Here is a 14,405-nt window from a genome sequence, read left to right as displayed (position 1 = left end):
CTGTCAGTCCGCGGGGAGGGAAATACGGAAGAGAATGGTGACTACGCATAACAGCCATGGACAGTCAACAGATGGCGAGGATCAAGGACGGAGCACCCATATCGCCATTGTACATTACATCACAATCATGTAAAATTATTTAGGGCAAAGAAGAAGAGACGTCTCTCATGAATAGATTTCCCAACCATCTTCAATTTGGGCAACATAAATTTACATGAGCAAAACCCTGTTCCATAGTCTTGCCATAAAAGCCGATCAGACGCCGTGTTTGCTTCCGTATTTTGTTTAATGTCGTCTGCTCCATGTCCCTGGTGTCGCAGCCTCAAGGTCATTCCCTAGTTCGTTTCAATACAACCTATATCCCATGCAAAACAAAGCCAGCAATAATGGAGACCTCCGTAGCCAAACCGTGGCCGTACCCTTCATGTTAAAAATGTATGGTACAAAAGTAACGCGTCAATGCGTAATCCGTCTAACAAGTGTTTTGTTCTGATAAACCATTTTAATCCTTCTGGTCCTCCCATCCCGCGGGTTTGGTTTGGCCAGTGACATCAAAGAATCTGGAAGTGCCTGGACATCTAGTTAGCAAACAATCGTTTGAGGGTAAATCCATGTAAAAAAGAAAGAAACGTACAAGAGTAGCCCTTCCAATCAAAGTTTTCGCTGGGGTTGCAGTGACATCGGAGCGCCAATCGGGTCTTCTCGCCGGTAGGGCAGTGGGTGAAGGGAACGTGCCAGTAAGCAATGTCATTGAAGAAGTGAATCTCGCTCTTGTTCAACATGAGCCCAGCTGCAATAGAGTGAACAGGAGCATCGCCCCATCGCTCGTAGAAGAAGCCACCATCCCGGTCGAGAGACTCAAAGAAGTCAATGTAAGCCTTGCTCCGGAGCCAGTTCAGGTTGCCGACCTCGAAGTTGGACCAGAAATGGCAGTTATTGTAGGTTTCGCCACCGTCATCACTGAGGAATTGCATGGCATTATCCGCAGCAAGGTGCTCGGGATGGTTCTTCATGAACTTCTTTGTGCTGTCCCAGAGAGTTTTGATAGTCTCTGCGTACTCGTACAAGCTAAGAACAAAGCTGTATTTCTTGCCACCTTCGTGCATGACGCGGAAGGGATCGTAGTGGATGTCGCAGTACAGCTCAATGGAAGGCTCAACACGCCAGTAGTATTCGTAGTTCATCATGAGGGGCTGTCGGAAGAAGAAACCGGACTCGAAGCGGCACATGTGACGGTAGCTCACCGAGTCACCGTAGATGATCTTGCGCTCAGCCATGTCCTCGCGCACCTTCTTGGCCTTGTCCTGGTCAATCCACTCAGGGAATGACCAGTGCTCCTCAGCTATCTTGCCATAGTGCGTCTTTCCGGAGACCAGAGAGGTGGTGATCTTGATGAAAGTATCGTCGAATTCCTTGTCGTTGAGGAACACCCAGTCGTAGTTGTATCGTCGGTTGAATCTGTCTTCGACCTGGCGGATCGAGCGGGCGATGTCCCAAACATCGCTGTTGCGAGCCAAGGTAACAAACGTGGCATTCATGCGAGGACCAGGAGCGGGAGAGACCAGTTTAGCATCCCAGTTAGGATCTTCTGGAGTCAGGGCGAGCGGGGACTTTGCATCGTCTCCTTTCTGCGGCTTGGGGGTTGTAACGGTGTTGTCAGAGCCACCCTTGGCCTTGTCGATAGGCTGCTGGGGCTGACTTCTGCTCTCGTCGGTCTTCCCTTTCTGTGCAGGTTGGCCAGTTTTACCCAAGCCAGAGGGGATCGTCACAGTGTCGTACTTGGAGCTGGAAACGAAATAGAAGACGGCGAGGGTCTAAAATGCCAAGTAAGTGTTAGCAAGTAATCGCGCACTACAGCGAGCGGAAATGATGATAATGATAATAATGATGATCATCATCATCTTAAAAAAGGAGAAAAAAGGAGATGGCCAGACAAGTTGTTGGACATACAAAGACTGCAATGATAATGTAGCGCACGTAGCGCGCGTTGCCAGCGACCATGACGGAAAATGTATCACGGGCGACCGTGATTGATTCCTGGGACGGCTGGTTTGATTATCAATGGAACAAAATCGAGTCTCGAAATTGCCGGTGCCTCGAGGACGATGGAGTTGGCAAGTTCTCGTATTCCGGAAGATGGGCTGAGGAAGAGCGGCGCGTGGACTCGGTACTTTTAATAAGGGGGGCTTAGTCGAACAGCTGTCCCTCTGGCATGCAAGATTGCAGGGCACGCTATTATTGGTTAGAGTCTGGGGAGAACTATGTCTGTAGGTGCGTCGTCAGGTCGGAAAAAGATAAAAAGTCTAGACTGAAACGATCGAGGCATGCGAGAAACATGCCCGTCGTCGAAGATGAGGGACAAGATGGGAAATGAAGTTGAAAAAAAAGCGAAGAAGAAGAAAAGGAGCAAAGTGCCCGGGTGTCAAGTGCAGTCGCCCACTGGTGTAGATGCGATCAAATGGACGTGGATGGAACGACAGACGGGGTCGATTGCGAAGAGGGTGCAGAACAAAGGGTCAATCTGTCTGGCCTTCTGCTCTCTCTGGTCTTGGTCTGGAGCGTCAACTGGGTGGGGATTGGAATCGACGAGAGATGATGGCCTGGCATCAATGGATTATTGAAACAAACCTGCCGGTGTCTCGGGCTGGGCTTGACGACGAATTCAGGAGGCAGACTCCATCCAAACTAATGCCACGTAGGACTTGACCTGATCAGAAATGGCAATCCTCCCTATTGTCTGGCCCAAGACTAGCTTTCTTTCAATGTTCGCACCTTCGTGGTTGATGCCAAGCGGGTGGGGCAAAACGACAAGGTTCAGAGTTCCAAAGCGAATGCACAAAGTACGCAGTGCAGCACAGCATTGCAAGGAAGTTCCTCCTCTCTCAAGAGTGCAGACAGTACAGCACAGTAACATGGTTTGTATTACTACATGTACGGAGTATCCAAACGTCAAATGCAACTAACTTTTCCGTCAACATGAGGCCATGCCACCCTTGCGCCACCAAAGAACAGCCGAGCAGATCTGCTCTTCCACACGAACGACCTTCCAAACCTTCCAACACGAACTGCTGCTCCCAGCATTCGAGCTTTGACACTCTCGGGCTGGTCAAGCCAAAGCCATAGCCATGGATAGAGTGGGATACGGAGCACGCCAGACCAGACTCTTCGACTCTTGCGACATGCATCAGAGTTTATTGGCGTTTTGCTAGGATTCAATATTTCGGTCGGTGCGGCAGTGGACTCAGTGGCGTCCGTCGGGGCCTCTGTCTTCTTGCCTGCCACAGCCTGTTCTTCATTCCTCATTGTGACCAAATCTTTGGTTCCCTGAGATGTCGACACTACGATCGGAATGTTGTGCCTTCTGATCTAGACCACGGCGCTCCCTTTGCGTCCTGTGACCCCTGGCTTGATACCACTGGTGTCGATGCCACAGGGCAGGGCGAGACATTTCGGCAATTTCAACGTTTGGTTTCAAGAAAACCTGACATGGGCCTAGGGGATAGATCAGGCCGCGGCCTGCAGCCACACGGGTTACAATGCCGTTCAATTGGCTCTGGCCTCTCATCGTTGGCCTAGTTCTGCTGGGATCAACGAAAATGCTAATAATGCACATCGTCTCAGGGGCAGACCCACAAGACCTTCATTGACTACACGGTTCAGCTCCCATATTGGATCAAATTGACAATCAAGTCAGCGTGCTTGGCATGGCGGTTAATACGAACCGGCCTGGCAGAGGTACTTACTGTACTATACAGCACAGTACTGTACATAATCACGGTACATCATGTATGTTCGCCATGTGGGGATGACGATCAGTTTCAGAACTATGAGATCAACGATGCACTGATATCGCGAATATTATGACAGCTTGGGTGTGTGGTTTTTGGCCATATGCTCAAGACCTATACTTGACGCGCAATAGGCTTGCTGGGAAGCACATATCGGTGGGTGATTGATTCTCTTGGACATGTTCAAAGTCAATCTATCACATGTATGCCGCTGACAGGCGCGGGAAGTGAAATCACAGACCAAACATCTGGATGGTTGTGCATCATCTTCGCCAACATGACGAGCACTTGTGTCCTTGTGATACGCAAAGCCTGTGCATCGAATTTGACGTCGTTGTTAGATAGCAGCCTCATTGGTGATTCGTAGCAGTTACGAAGTACAAGACCTGGGTGCACAACAAAAGAAATTGACCTTTCCCACAAGTGGCTATTATACAGCGAGATTCATTCCACTTAACTCACAACTTGAATGCTTACGAGGTAGCCATCGTCGATTCGCCGCGTTTCTGAAATCCTATGTATACCTTTGGACGGAGTGCAACACCAATATGTTGTGAGTTGGGACAGATTGGAGGCACCTCGGCGGACTGGTACTTGTTTAATACTGTGATCCAAGATGAAGTTAGCTCGTTGAGGTGGATGAAATCATCATTGCGGAACCAATTTAGAACTCTTTTTCAATTCAAAGATTAGAAGGAAAACGCAATTTCTCTACTTGCTCTTTTCGGGTCAGCGATTTGAACGGAAAACCAAACAATGCGAGCCATTGAACCACAACCTGGACCTGGAGTCACTGGCAAGGCAGGGACTCTTGGCGAGATGGGATTAATGCAGCATGTGGTTCTTTTGGGAATGTAGCTGAACACGAGATGCATCAGTCTAGACTGAGTGATGGCTGTGTGACACCATGATAGTAACGCGCGGCCATTGTGAGCACAGTACGGAGAACGTACATCACCATCTCGTCGTGAGCTCGCGTGAACTCTGTAATGGACTGTATCCTGGGAGTCTCAAAACAAGACTGTGGCTTAATTACCTACAGTCAAACATCCATATGCGTGAGCTTAAGATTGTGTTTCGCAGCCCGGAGAGACGCATTCATATCATATGCTCAACAACGCACATGCTGAGCAATGGAGGGTGATTGACACGGTAACCGTGCTGCAATATGAGATGCCCGGCTTTTGATGACGTACTAGACGATTTTCTGCTTGGTTTAAGCGAGGCATAACAATGTGAGTTACCGTCCGGTGTTGGGATGTTAAGTGGGTGTGTTGATGTCATATCCTACCATAAAAGCCTTGGCCCATTTTACCAATTTTTATCAATATGACTGGACTGGTGATGGAACTTTGTCACTCTGCACTTTGCAGACACAGCCTGTGATCGGTCGCGTTACATGAGCACAAATCTCAGCCTGCTGACCTCGTGTGTAACCCATGATGACACCAGACTCAACTGGACATTGGAGCTACAGGGGAAGAGCGATGAAGCACAACACATGGCGCCGCGTCTCCCACTCACTGGCTTCGAGTACAGAGTAAGGACGCCTTCAACGCGGTGCATATCCTAACACCTCGCGCAAACATTGGTTGAATTGATCGGCATGGCAGAAACTGGGGACTTGCAAACGAAGGTCATTGTAGGGTGACTGCCACAGAAGACCGATGCTGAGTTGCCAATGAAATCCTTGGCGAATAGACGATCGTTAGCCTGTATGGTAGTTAGATGAGCAAAACAAACACAGGTTGCATGAAAATGTGTTATGTAGTCTCATATTTTTTTTTTTGATAATTTAGAAGCCATTCACGACACATGGACGTTGAGGGCTCTCTCCCACAGAGAGGTTTAGGTGCTGCACGTGACCTGACGCTAATGGCCGAATGACTGGGTTGGTCCGGATTGGGGTGGGGGATTCGTGGAACGTTGGTTTCCTCCCTCTTTGCTCTCCCTCATCGCATCGCAAGCTGCATCGTATAGCTTGTCACGGCACTGTCTGTCCGGCATCCGTGTTTGCTCTGCGCTTGTTTTTTTAAAGCTCACACGGATTCAGGGTTACGATTGCCTTGGTTTCGCCTCCTCAAGCTGCTGAGCCACTTGCTCCAACCTTGATATCACCGATCCCACACTGGAAGACACCATGATAGATTTGGGCGATTTGATAATTCTCGCGAACTCCCTGTCATCCTAGTGGTAAGTTCATGGCGCAGTTTGCATTCGCTTAGGGCTGGGGGATGGACTCGCGGCCAACACTTTCAACACTGCCGACCTTTTGGTTGTTTGATCAAGTTGCCCTGCGCTCAAATCGGGCCGCAGTGCAAACAGGCCCAAGATATCGTGTCGCAAAGCTCGGCAAGTTAAATTTGGACAGCCTATGGTCCTTTAAGTGGACCTGGGGTTGAAGCTACGGTCAAACCAGTTACAAGTGTAGCTGGCCACGATTAAGCCCTTTGCCGCCATGATTGTCGAACATTGACCTAGAACATTCTAATTCTTTGTGACAGTCTTTCTATTCTTGACATTTCTTGATCATCTTCCAATACCACGAATAATGTCATTCTTCGGCTTTGACACCGGGCCCCGTGGCCATAACAAGGCTGCCCCGGGCTTCTCACAAGCCCACGACCCGTTTGCCGGCCTTTCTGGACGAGGCAATGAGGACGACGCTCTTGACTTCGAAGATACTTACGATGGGCTTGGCGATCAACTGGATGAGACCGACGATGCCTTCAACGATGATACTTTTGGAGGTGATACTGCTGTTGCTGGGAACGTTGGTAAAGATTTTGACTTTTTCGGACAAACCGCCAAGGTGGCTGATGCCATTGAGGAGGAACATCTTCGATTCAACCGTCAACAGCCTGCTCCAAGGGCAGCAGCAACGGCCGCTCATCAACAGCAACAGGGCATGCCTTCGCAGACAGCTTCGTACTACTCGACCCAACCGCAGAGACCTGCTCGAACTGGATACGAGAAATATAGGGACCCTGAACCCCTTCCAGATCTGCATGTTGACCAAAGCATTTGGGGCATTGGGCCAGTCAAGACTACCGCCCATGGTTTGCAACCTGCCACCCAGCCAACCTCTTCGTCTGCCAGCCGGAAAATTATGAGCCTCGAAGAAGTTGAGGCTTCTATGAGAGCTCAGGCTCCAAAGCCCCCCAAGGCTCAGGCTCCTCTCTCCGATCCCGCCATCTATCAACAAGGGCCACCCGCAGAGCACGTTGGGGGTCAACATGCCATACAACAACAGCAGCAGCAGCAGGGCCCTCCTAGCCATGGACACCCAGTCACAATATTGCAGCGTCCTCAGAGCATGCAGACCCGGCCACCAGACCTGATACCAACACCACCACAACAGCAACCCCGTCAGCAGGCACCTCCTGTGCAGCCCACTCAGATCTTACAGAACCCGAACCGCCTTTCCGGAGAGCCTGCGCCTGTAGCTGCGTCGGGTCCTCAAACCCATCGCTCGCAAGGCTCCATCACTGGTTTGGCACAGCTACACGCTCATCCTCAAATCATGCAAATGTCAGAGGATGAGAAGGCAGCATTTTTGGACCAGGAAACGAAACGTGCTAAAAGAAATCACAAAATCTGGCTCTTGTCCAAAGACAATGGACTCATGACACCACAGGATAAGAACTTCATCACTCGAATACAGCTGCAGCAGCTTGTCTCTGCCACTGGGAACCCTGTTGAAGGTTCCGACTCTTCCATCTCTGAGGACTTCTACTACCAAGTTTACAGCCACATTCGCGCGGGTCAACGACAGAACCCAAGCCAACCCCTTAGCAACTTTGCACAGACTTACCTCTTCCAGACTGGAAGTCGACATGGTGGTATGCGGCGCCACGGTAGACCCGCGGAGAATCACATTCAACGAATGGAACAACAGGTTCAGAGGGCCGTTGAGGCTGCAAAGAATAAACCCAAGAACCCGCAGCTCGTCATTGCTGGCAGTCTTGGCAAAATCTCATTCAGCAATGCAAAGACACCAAAGCCGTTGCTAAACATCAAGCGTGCGGAGAGCGAGACCCCCCGTCCAAGCAACGGTAAGAAGTCTCCTCATACAGAAACTGTACTAGATCGCAAGCGAATTCTGCGCAACGTTGAGAAGGTTTACGACACGTTGATGAGGATTGAAGACCACATTCGCCTGATTCCACCACCAATGAGCAACCAGCCTGATCCAGAACTGGAACAGCAGCACCGGGAATGGGCTGCTACACTGGACGCTTACAACGCGAAGCTTTGGACTGAGTTGAAGGTGCACGAGCCGATTGGCGCAACTGTTCCTCATCCCTTCATCGCTTTCCTGTCGTGTGCCAAGGGCAAGAAGGCTATTCCTCGCATCTTTCCTCACCTCACCTTTGAGCAGCGAACGACGATTTTGACCATGATTATTTACCACCTGGATCAGCTGGACGTCGTGCAAGGTGCCGCAGTTACTAGTGGTGAAACGGGTCTCAACTCCCGCATGCGCGAAAATATCGAGCTGTTCATTTCAACTGTTATGCCTTCTTTGATGCAATACTTTAATGAAACGGGGTTGGATATTGTTGACGGAGTCTTGAACCTCATTGCCACGAAACTGAACGTCGATCTCATTGCCAGAACGAGAATTGGTGTCTCTATGCTGACTTTAATTCTGAGCCGTGCCGTGCTTTTGAAGCAGACTGGTGCCGGCAGCCCTGAGCAGTGGGAGAAATGGTAAGAGTCTTCTTCCAAGCCCTTTGGCTCCTTTGCTCTATAGCTAACCTCTCAAAAGGGATCAAACCTTTGAAATTTTGTTTACCAAACTAGAACCCTCGCTGCCATACATTTTCCCTGGGAGCGTTAATGCTGGAATCGACGTGTATGTGTGGCAGCTGCTTGCGGCCATGGGTGTTAGTGCCTCCCACGACCAGCAGACACGGCTTGTCCTGGCCGTCAAGGATCGTGTTTTGGATACTGTTTCCACATCTAAGACTCTACCACCCGCTATGGCTGCCGAGCGACTTGGCAGTGTCAACCTCTTCATGCGATCCATCGGGTTGGATGTTGAGCTACTGCAATAGAAACAAAAAGTACCTACTGATGCGACAAAACATGATATCTTGAGAAAAATGGAAGTCGAAATGCGGGAGAACCACATATATTTGCACACATATAGGGCTTTATCATCCTCGTGGGAGTTCCATGGAGCAAATTTGGGCTGATTTGTGCTTTTGGGAAACTTGACGAGGTGAATCGATTATGCCATGTAGGAGAACGCCATGCCATTGACGGGAAACATGCCGTAGAAGTACGGGGAGGATGGGTCGGACGGAGAGGATTGGGAGACACCATTTTTACATATGATTTGCTATTGTTCTTGTTTCTTCTTTTGCTCGCGAGAAAAAAAATTAACATTTTGTACAATACGAAATGGGGGGGGCGGGGGGGGGAATGATTTTGATATTTAGCATGGCGTGTCACGGGCATAGATGAAGGCAGCCTTTTAGCATCATGAGCATCAGGAAAGGCGGGTTGGAGTGCCAGTGTCCTTGGCATGTGTAAATCAAGCTTTATTCTTTTTTTCCCCTGCGAAAATAGTATTCCGCTGTATTGACGAACCAAAATTTAAGTAAACCACTCCTGTGAACACCGTGCGCCAGGTTGATGCATGCAACTAACTCGCCCCCGTCCACGTATAATGCCCCGATCAGCAAACTTCTAGTCTATAGTGACTGTTGTTTTCGCCGATGCCTTGGCTCTACCTCCTCGTCTTGGAGCAGCAGGCGCCGCACCACCCCGCGGCTTACCCTTCGGCTTCCTGCCATCCTCTGCATCCGTCGCGGCATCCTGCTTGTCTTTCGGCTCCGGCTTGATCTCCGGCTCTGGCTCCGGATCAGGCTTCTCAATTCCGCTCACAGCCTCCAGCAACTGCTTATCATTCCACTTGGCCCCAAACCTAGGCACCAGCTCCTCCATATCCTGTTCGGCCCCTTCCCCAGCCTTTGCTTTACCCTCGCCCTCAGCATCCTCCGTCTCCTCCGCCTTGGGCTGCAGGAACAAGCTCTCGTTGTACACCTCCCACGCGGCCTCCTCGTTCTCATCGGTGTACCGCATCTTGCGCCAGTTCTCGGTCTGCACGAACCGCAGACGGTCCGCCATGGTTTCCGTGGTGACTGCGTCGCCGTCGGCGGTGTTCTTGATGGTCATGTGGATGGCGCGGGCGGCGGTCGACGAGGACCCTGCTGCTTCTTTGGACGCTGAGGCGGAGGCATTGCGCTCTTGCTGTGTCGTTGCGTCGAGGTGGTGTAGCTGGGGGCGGAGGTGTACGAGCGAGGACACGGGTGTTAGGTGGAGGTTTTCTGAAAGAAACAAGTTAGTATGTAGATTGTTAGGAGTGAGATGTTGACGTACTCCCTTGAAACACTCCCACCATGTACTGGACTTCGTCTGTGTCGGGGTACTGCCCGCCTAGGGTCTGCGTCTTGAGCACCTTGTCCTGACGGACGGCCTCGTTCCAGTCCATGTACTCGTCGTCATCTTGCTCGCCCTTCTTCTTGCCTCTTTGCTGGACGGCGCCGAATCCAAAACCCCCTGCTAGACCGTGGCTGCCGCCGTTCTTCGCTGCCATGGAGGCCTGGAGCGTGCGACCCCATTTAAGGCCCTTTTCGCGATCGTAGGCGTTGGTGTTGTCTAGTGGGAGGTCGACTTCGACCATGCCGGAATGCGCTTTTAGGCGGAGCTCCGTGGGCGGTGGGCGCGGCGTGTCGTCGGTTCGGTTGGGCTGTTGGAGGACGAGGAGCCGCCGGCCTAAGGGGAGAGCTGGGTTGAGGTAGACGGGGTAGCTGGCCGTGATGGGATCGTCGTCTTCAATGTCGTTGTCGATGTCCATCTTGTCGAGTTTGCTCATGGTGGGGGCGGTTATGAGGTGTTGTTGGGAGGTGTATGTGGGAGTTTGGTTAAAGTCGATGGAGACTCATTTATTGCGTGAATTGGAGACGCGCGACCAAGTTGCTGTCCGAAATGAAGAGATTGTATGTCATGAGTCGAGACATTGCGATGCTGTAGATGGTGGTGGGGTGGAAAATTCGCTGGTGCAGAGCTCTTATCTTATCGGCGGTACTATGTGTGGGTTGGTGACGATGATTTTTGAGTTGTCTTCAACTTTTCTCCGCAGCTTAAATTGTACGAAATAATTGTGGCGTTCGCATGGATTGGATAGATTCAATCTGGAAATCAGTGAATTTAGGCAATGCAGCTTTTGGAGGTGGTAAGAGTTTTTGGCACACCATGGTTACAAGTCTGTGGTATAACGTATTTGCCTATGTCTAAGTATACAATGACATATCTCAATGTGGCTCAGCACACAACGTGATATGAGATGTGTTTCTTGTGTTTAAATACTTTTGAACCCTCCACTGTATATACTCGTTGTAAGTTGGTGAGGCCGTCTCGATTATATGTCGGTGATAGAATATTTGTCCTTCAATTAGCCCCAAGCGTTGATCAACTCGTGGCGGTGTACATGTCTTCGTTATACATGTAACCCATCATGATGGCTTATTAGGTTTGACTCTCTGTCCGTATCCGTCCGTCTCTGTCCTGGCCATATTGCGGTATCTGGCTAATATGCAGAACAATTTACGAACATCTTTAGTTTGGGACACAAGCGACTATTAAACAAGATTTTCTGTTGCCAATATACAGTAAAGTCAGATACCCAGTGAAAACGTCTCTAAGAGCCAAGAACACTAGTATTCGTCTTGTTCAGGTGTAGGCTGGCTCAAATAGCCTCTGGGACTGCAAAATAAGCAACACGTCTGTTTCAGGTCGAAACGATGCCGTCAAATGTCCATGTTCCGTGACGAAAAAGTTGGCAATCAACCAGCTGGAATTACATCGGAAATATGAAGTTCTCTAAAATAGAAGGCGTGGCTTTCAAGTACGCACAATCCCCATTAAGTGTTATAGGGATGCACCAGACCTTCTTTTTTTCAGCTTATGAAGAATGAATGCAAGTAACGTCGACACAGCGCCAGACATTATTCTTTGCTGGGAAAGCAAACACCGAAACCAGGTTGTCAAGTCTAGTTGTACTAGGGCAGTTAGTAAAAAACTCGGTCCTGCAACACCTCTTTCTACACCCTTCACAGAACTTATCCAGTTTTCAACTATACACTAAGACTGTCCAATGAGCCAAGACTAATTTAATGCCAACGAGCTTGTACCAAACTCCGTTGAGATATCGCCGTTCGATCCACTTCTTATATAGCTGCTTGGCTGACGTCTTCGACAAACTCTAGCCTTCAAATTCTGACATCGTGGCAAGACTTGCCATGGAAATTGTCACGCGACACAAGAACAGTATTTGAGATAATACTGAACCTCGGATCTGATTTCGTCTCTTCAGCCAGCAACCCCTGTCTGCGGCTCTCGTCTCCCCCTTTCCAGTTATTTTGGTGCCGGGCTTGTCGAGGTTACGCGGCCGTGTTATTACCATTGGGCATGATGCCCCGTGAGGCGTCCACGCACAGAAGACTAGTAATGCGCCGAGAACATGGGTCGTCCACGGTGCAGTAGGCGAGTAAAATAGTAAACTGATGGCTATTCGGCACGTATATTGGTAGAATTGTTTTTTGCGCGGCGTCTTCGTTGTCTTGGCAGGAGTTTCGCGCCATGATGCCGTGGCCGATATTTCCGGGTGTGTTGTGCTGTGTATGTGGATTATATTATTGACCTGGGACGAGGTGTCTCTTTGACAGTCTGATTTCTTGAATTTAAAATTGGCTTGCCTTGATTTGTTTGTTATGGTACCGCTTTGGCTTTACTCTTTTGCCAAATATTCTGTTTGAGAGTCATCATGTTGAGACAGTTGTTAAGTCGGGTTTCGAGACGGCCCATGACAATTGCAACTACTGCCATTCTTTTTAGTACGCTTGTTTTTGGACTTCTTGTTACTGTGAGTGCACACTTATGGTGTCTCTGAAACTGCCATATCAAGCAGGAGTTATGATGAAATGTGACTCCGTGTAGAGCGTATACGCTGACAATACCGAGATAGCCCGTCCGAGAAAGGAGCACCGGAATACTTCGAAAACCATGGGCTACAGAATTTGGGATACACCGGCCCATGATGCATAAATCCCGGTTCCCCTCTGGTCGACCATACCTTAACTCCAACACTGACAAGAAACTACACATCTTGCTCCCGGCGACAAGAAGCAACGTCCACATGTGCAAGACACTCCTAACACTATCCATTCTCGAATATCCAAACCCGCACATTGTCTCCTGGGGCGAGCAAGACGATGGAAAAGGCCTATTAGGAGGCGGTTCGCACTATGCAAAGATCACGGGTGTTCTGAAATACATAAACGACGAACAGCGCCGCAAGCAACCCAATTTCGATAACGAACTCGTCCTCATGATCGACAGCTACGACATATGGTTCCAGCTACCCGTCGAAATTCTAATTGCGCGATACCACGCCATTGTCGCAGAGGAAAATACCCGAACAGCACACCGCATGGGACGGGCGTTCCATCGCGAAAACATTCACTCCCCCGTCGTGTTTGGCGCCGGCAAAAGATGCTCACCGAACCAGATACACACTCTTGCGTGCTATCCCATCCCAGACTCTCCACTCCCAATGGATACATATGGCGGAAATACGGATACCCTCATGGGGCGTAATATGCACAGCAGTTTTCGAACCCGGTACCTGAACTCGGGATACATGATTGGCCCTATAGGAGCAATGAGACCGATTCTCGAGAGAGCCAAGGAGAGGATGGATGAGTGCGCTGCCAGGAAGGGAGTATGGTATGACAACGGATCGGGAAGCTCTGATAATTGCTACCAGGGCAGTGATCAGAGTATATTTGTCGAAATGTTCGGAGAGCAAGAGTTTCACAGGGAAGTCATGCGACGATACCACAGGAGTGTGTTTGACGCTTTTCTCGACGGTGTTATCCCGGGGCGAGCGGGATCTCGTCCCCCAGAGACACATATACAGAATGCGCCTGTGGAGGATTACTTGAATCCCCGGTTTTCGCACCAGCCCAACGACCAAAAGTATCTTGCTGGAAAGCCGTACGAATTTGGCATCACGCTGGACTACTGGTCCTTGTTGGGGCACCAGACTTCCAATGCTGAATTTGACTCTCGGTACATTAAGCATGATCAGTCGTTGAAGGAACAGGTCGGGAACCAGGGCATGTTTGACTGCCCTGCCAAGGCACCTATGCCGGATGATTTGCCCTCTCAAGCACCTGTGCTGGAACTAGCCAGGGGCGAGCAGACCCGTTGGGAGAGTGTGCCTTTGTACTCGGAAATCTGCTCGGGGACTGTGCCAGCCATGATTCATCACAACTCGGTGGACAAGTCGTGGCGGGAGAGGCAGTGGGATAAGACGTGGTGGCATGGGTCTTCGAGGAAGATGTTGGATGAGAAGCGGAAAGCTGGGCTGCCGTTGCTGAAGGATGGTGTTACGACTGATACGGGAGAGTTGTTGACTTGGGATGCTCTTTGTCCGAGAGAGGTGGAAAAGGAGTTGTTTAGGGATGTGGAAGATCCGCCGAAACAGGAGTAATGAAGGCCGTTGCCCATTGGACTGGGAATAGTTTGTATGGTTTATGTGTA

The 14,405-nt window shown here is 50.0% G+C and overlaps 5 protein-coding genes across 5 annotated transcripts; 2 read left to right on the top strand and 3 right to left on the bottom strand.

Moving 5' to 3' along the window:
- Positions 1–502: 502 nt before the first annotated feature.
- Positions 503–2,001, bottom strand: VFPPC_04991 (glycolipid 2-alpha-mannosyltransferase; the record flags this gene model as incomplete). The annotated part of the gene is made up of 3 exons (XM_018284246.1): positions 503–570; positions 635–1,814; positions 1,951–2,001. 3 exons carry the CDS (start codon positions 1,999–2,001, stop codon positions 503–505), a joined length of 1,299 nt encoding a protein of 432 aa, XP_018145653.1.
- Positions 2,002–2,949: 948 nt separating this feature from the next.
- Positions 2,950–3,303, bottom strand: VFPPC_17668 (hypothetical protein; the record flags this gene model as incomplete). The annotated part of the gene is made up of 1 exon (XM_022429357.1): positions 2,950–3,303. The coding sequence occupies one exon, from the start codon at positions 3,301–3,303 to the stop codon at positions 2,950–2,952; it is 354 nt and encodes a 117-aa protein (XP_022285605.1).
- A 3,036-nt stretch (positions 3,304–6,339) lies between these two features.
- On the top strand, positions 6,340–8,848 carry VFPPC_04989 (topisomerase II associated protein; the record flags this gene model as incomplete). The annotated part of the gene is made up of 2 exons (XM_018284245.1): positions 6,340–8,501; positions 8,560–8,848. The coding sequence occupies 2 exons, from the start codon at positions 6,340–6,342 to the stop codon at positions 8,846–8,848; spliced, it is 2,451 nt and encodes an 816-aa protein (XP_018145652.1).
- Positions 8,849–9,485: 637 nt separating this feature from the next.
- On the bottom strand, positions 9,486–10,674 carry VFPPC_13735 (DNA-directed RNA polymerase III complex subunit Rpc37; the record flags this gene model as incomplete). Its single annotated transcript, XM_018291507.1, has 2 exons — positions 9,486–10,126; positions 10,179–10,674. 2 exons carry the CDS (start codon positions 10,672–10,674, stop codon positions 9,486–9,488), a joined length of 1,137 nt encoding a protein of 378 aa, XP_018145651.1.
- A 1,950-nt stretch (positions 10,675–12,624) lies between these two features.
- VFPPC_04988 (hypothetical protein) lies at positions 12,625–14,355 on the top strand (the record flags this gene model as incomplete). Its single annotated transcript, XM_018284244.1, has 2 exons — positions 12,625–12,723; positions 12,826–14,355. 2 exons carry the CDS (start codon positions 12,625–12,627, stop codon positions 14,353–14,355), a joined length of 1,629 nt encoding a protein of 542 aa, XP_018145650.1.
- Positions 14,356–14,405: the final 50 nt, after the last annotated feature.

Source organism: Pochonia chlamydosporia, chromosome 3, assembly GCF_001653235.2.
Source record: "Pochonia chlamydosporia 170 chromosome 3, whole genome shotgun sequence".
In the NCBI taxonomy this organism is placed as follows: Eukaryota; Fungi; Ascomycota; class Sordariomycetes; order Hypocreales; family Clavicipitaceae; genus Pochonia; species Pochonia chlamydosporia.
The sequence above is the reverse complement of the archived record's forward strand: the minus strand, read 5'-3'. Positions and strand labels throughout refer to the sequence as shown.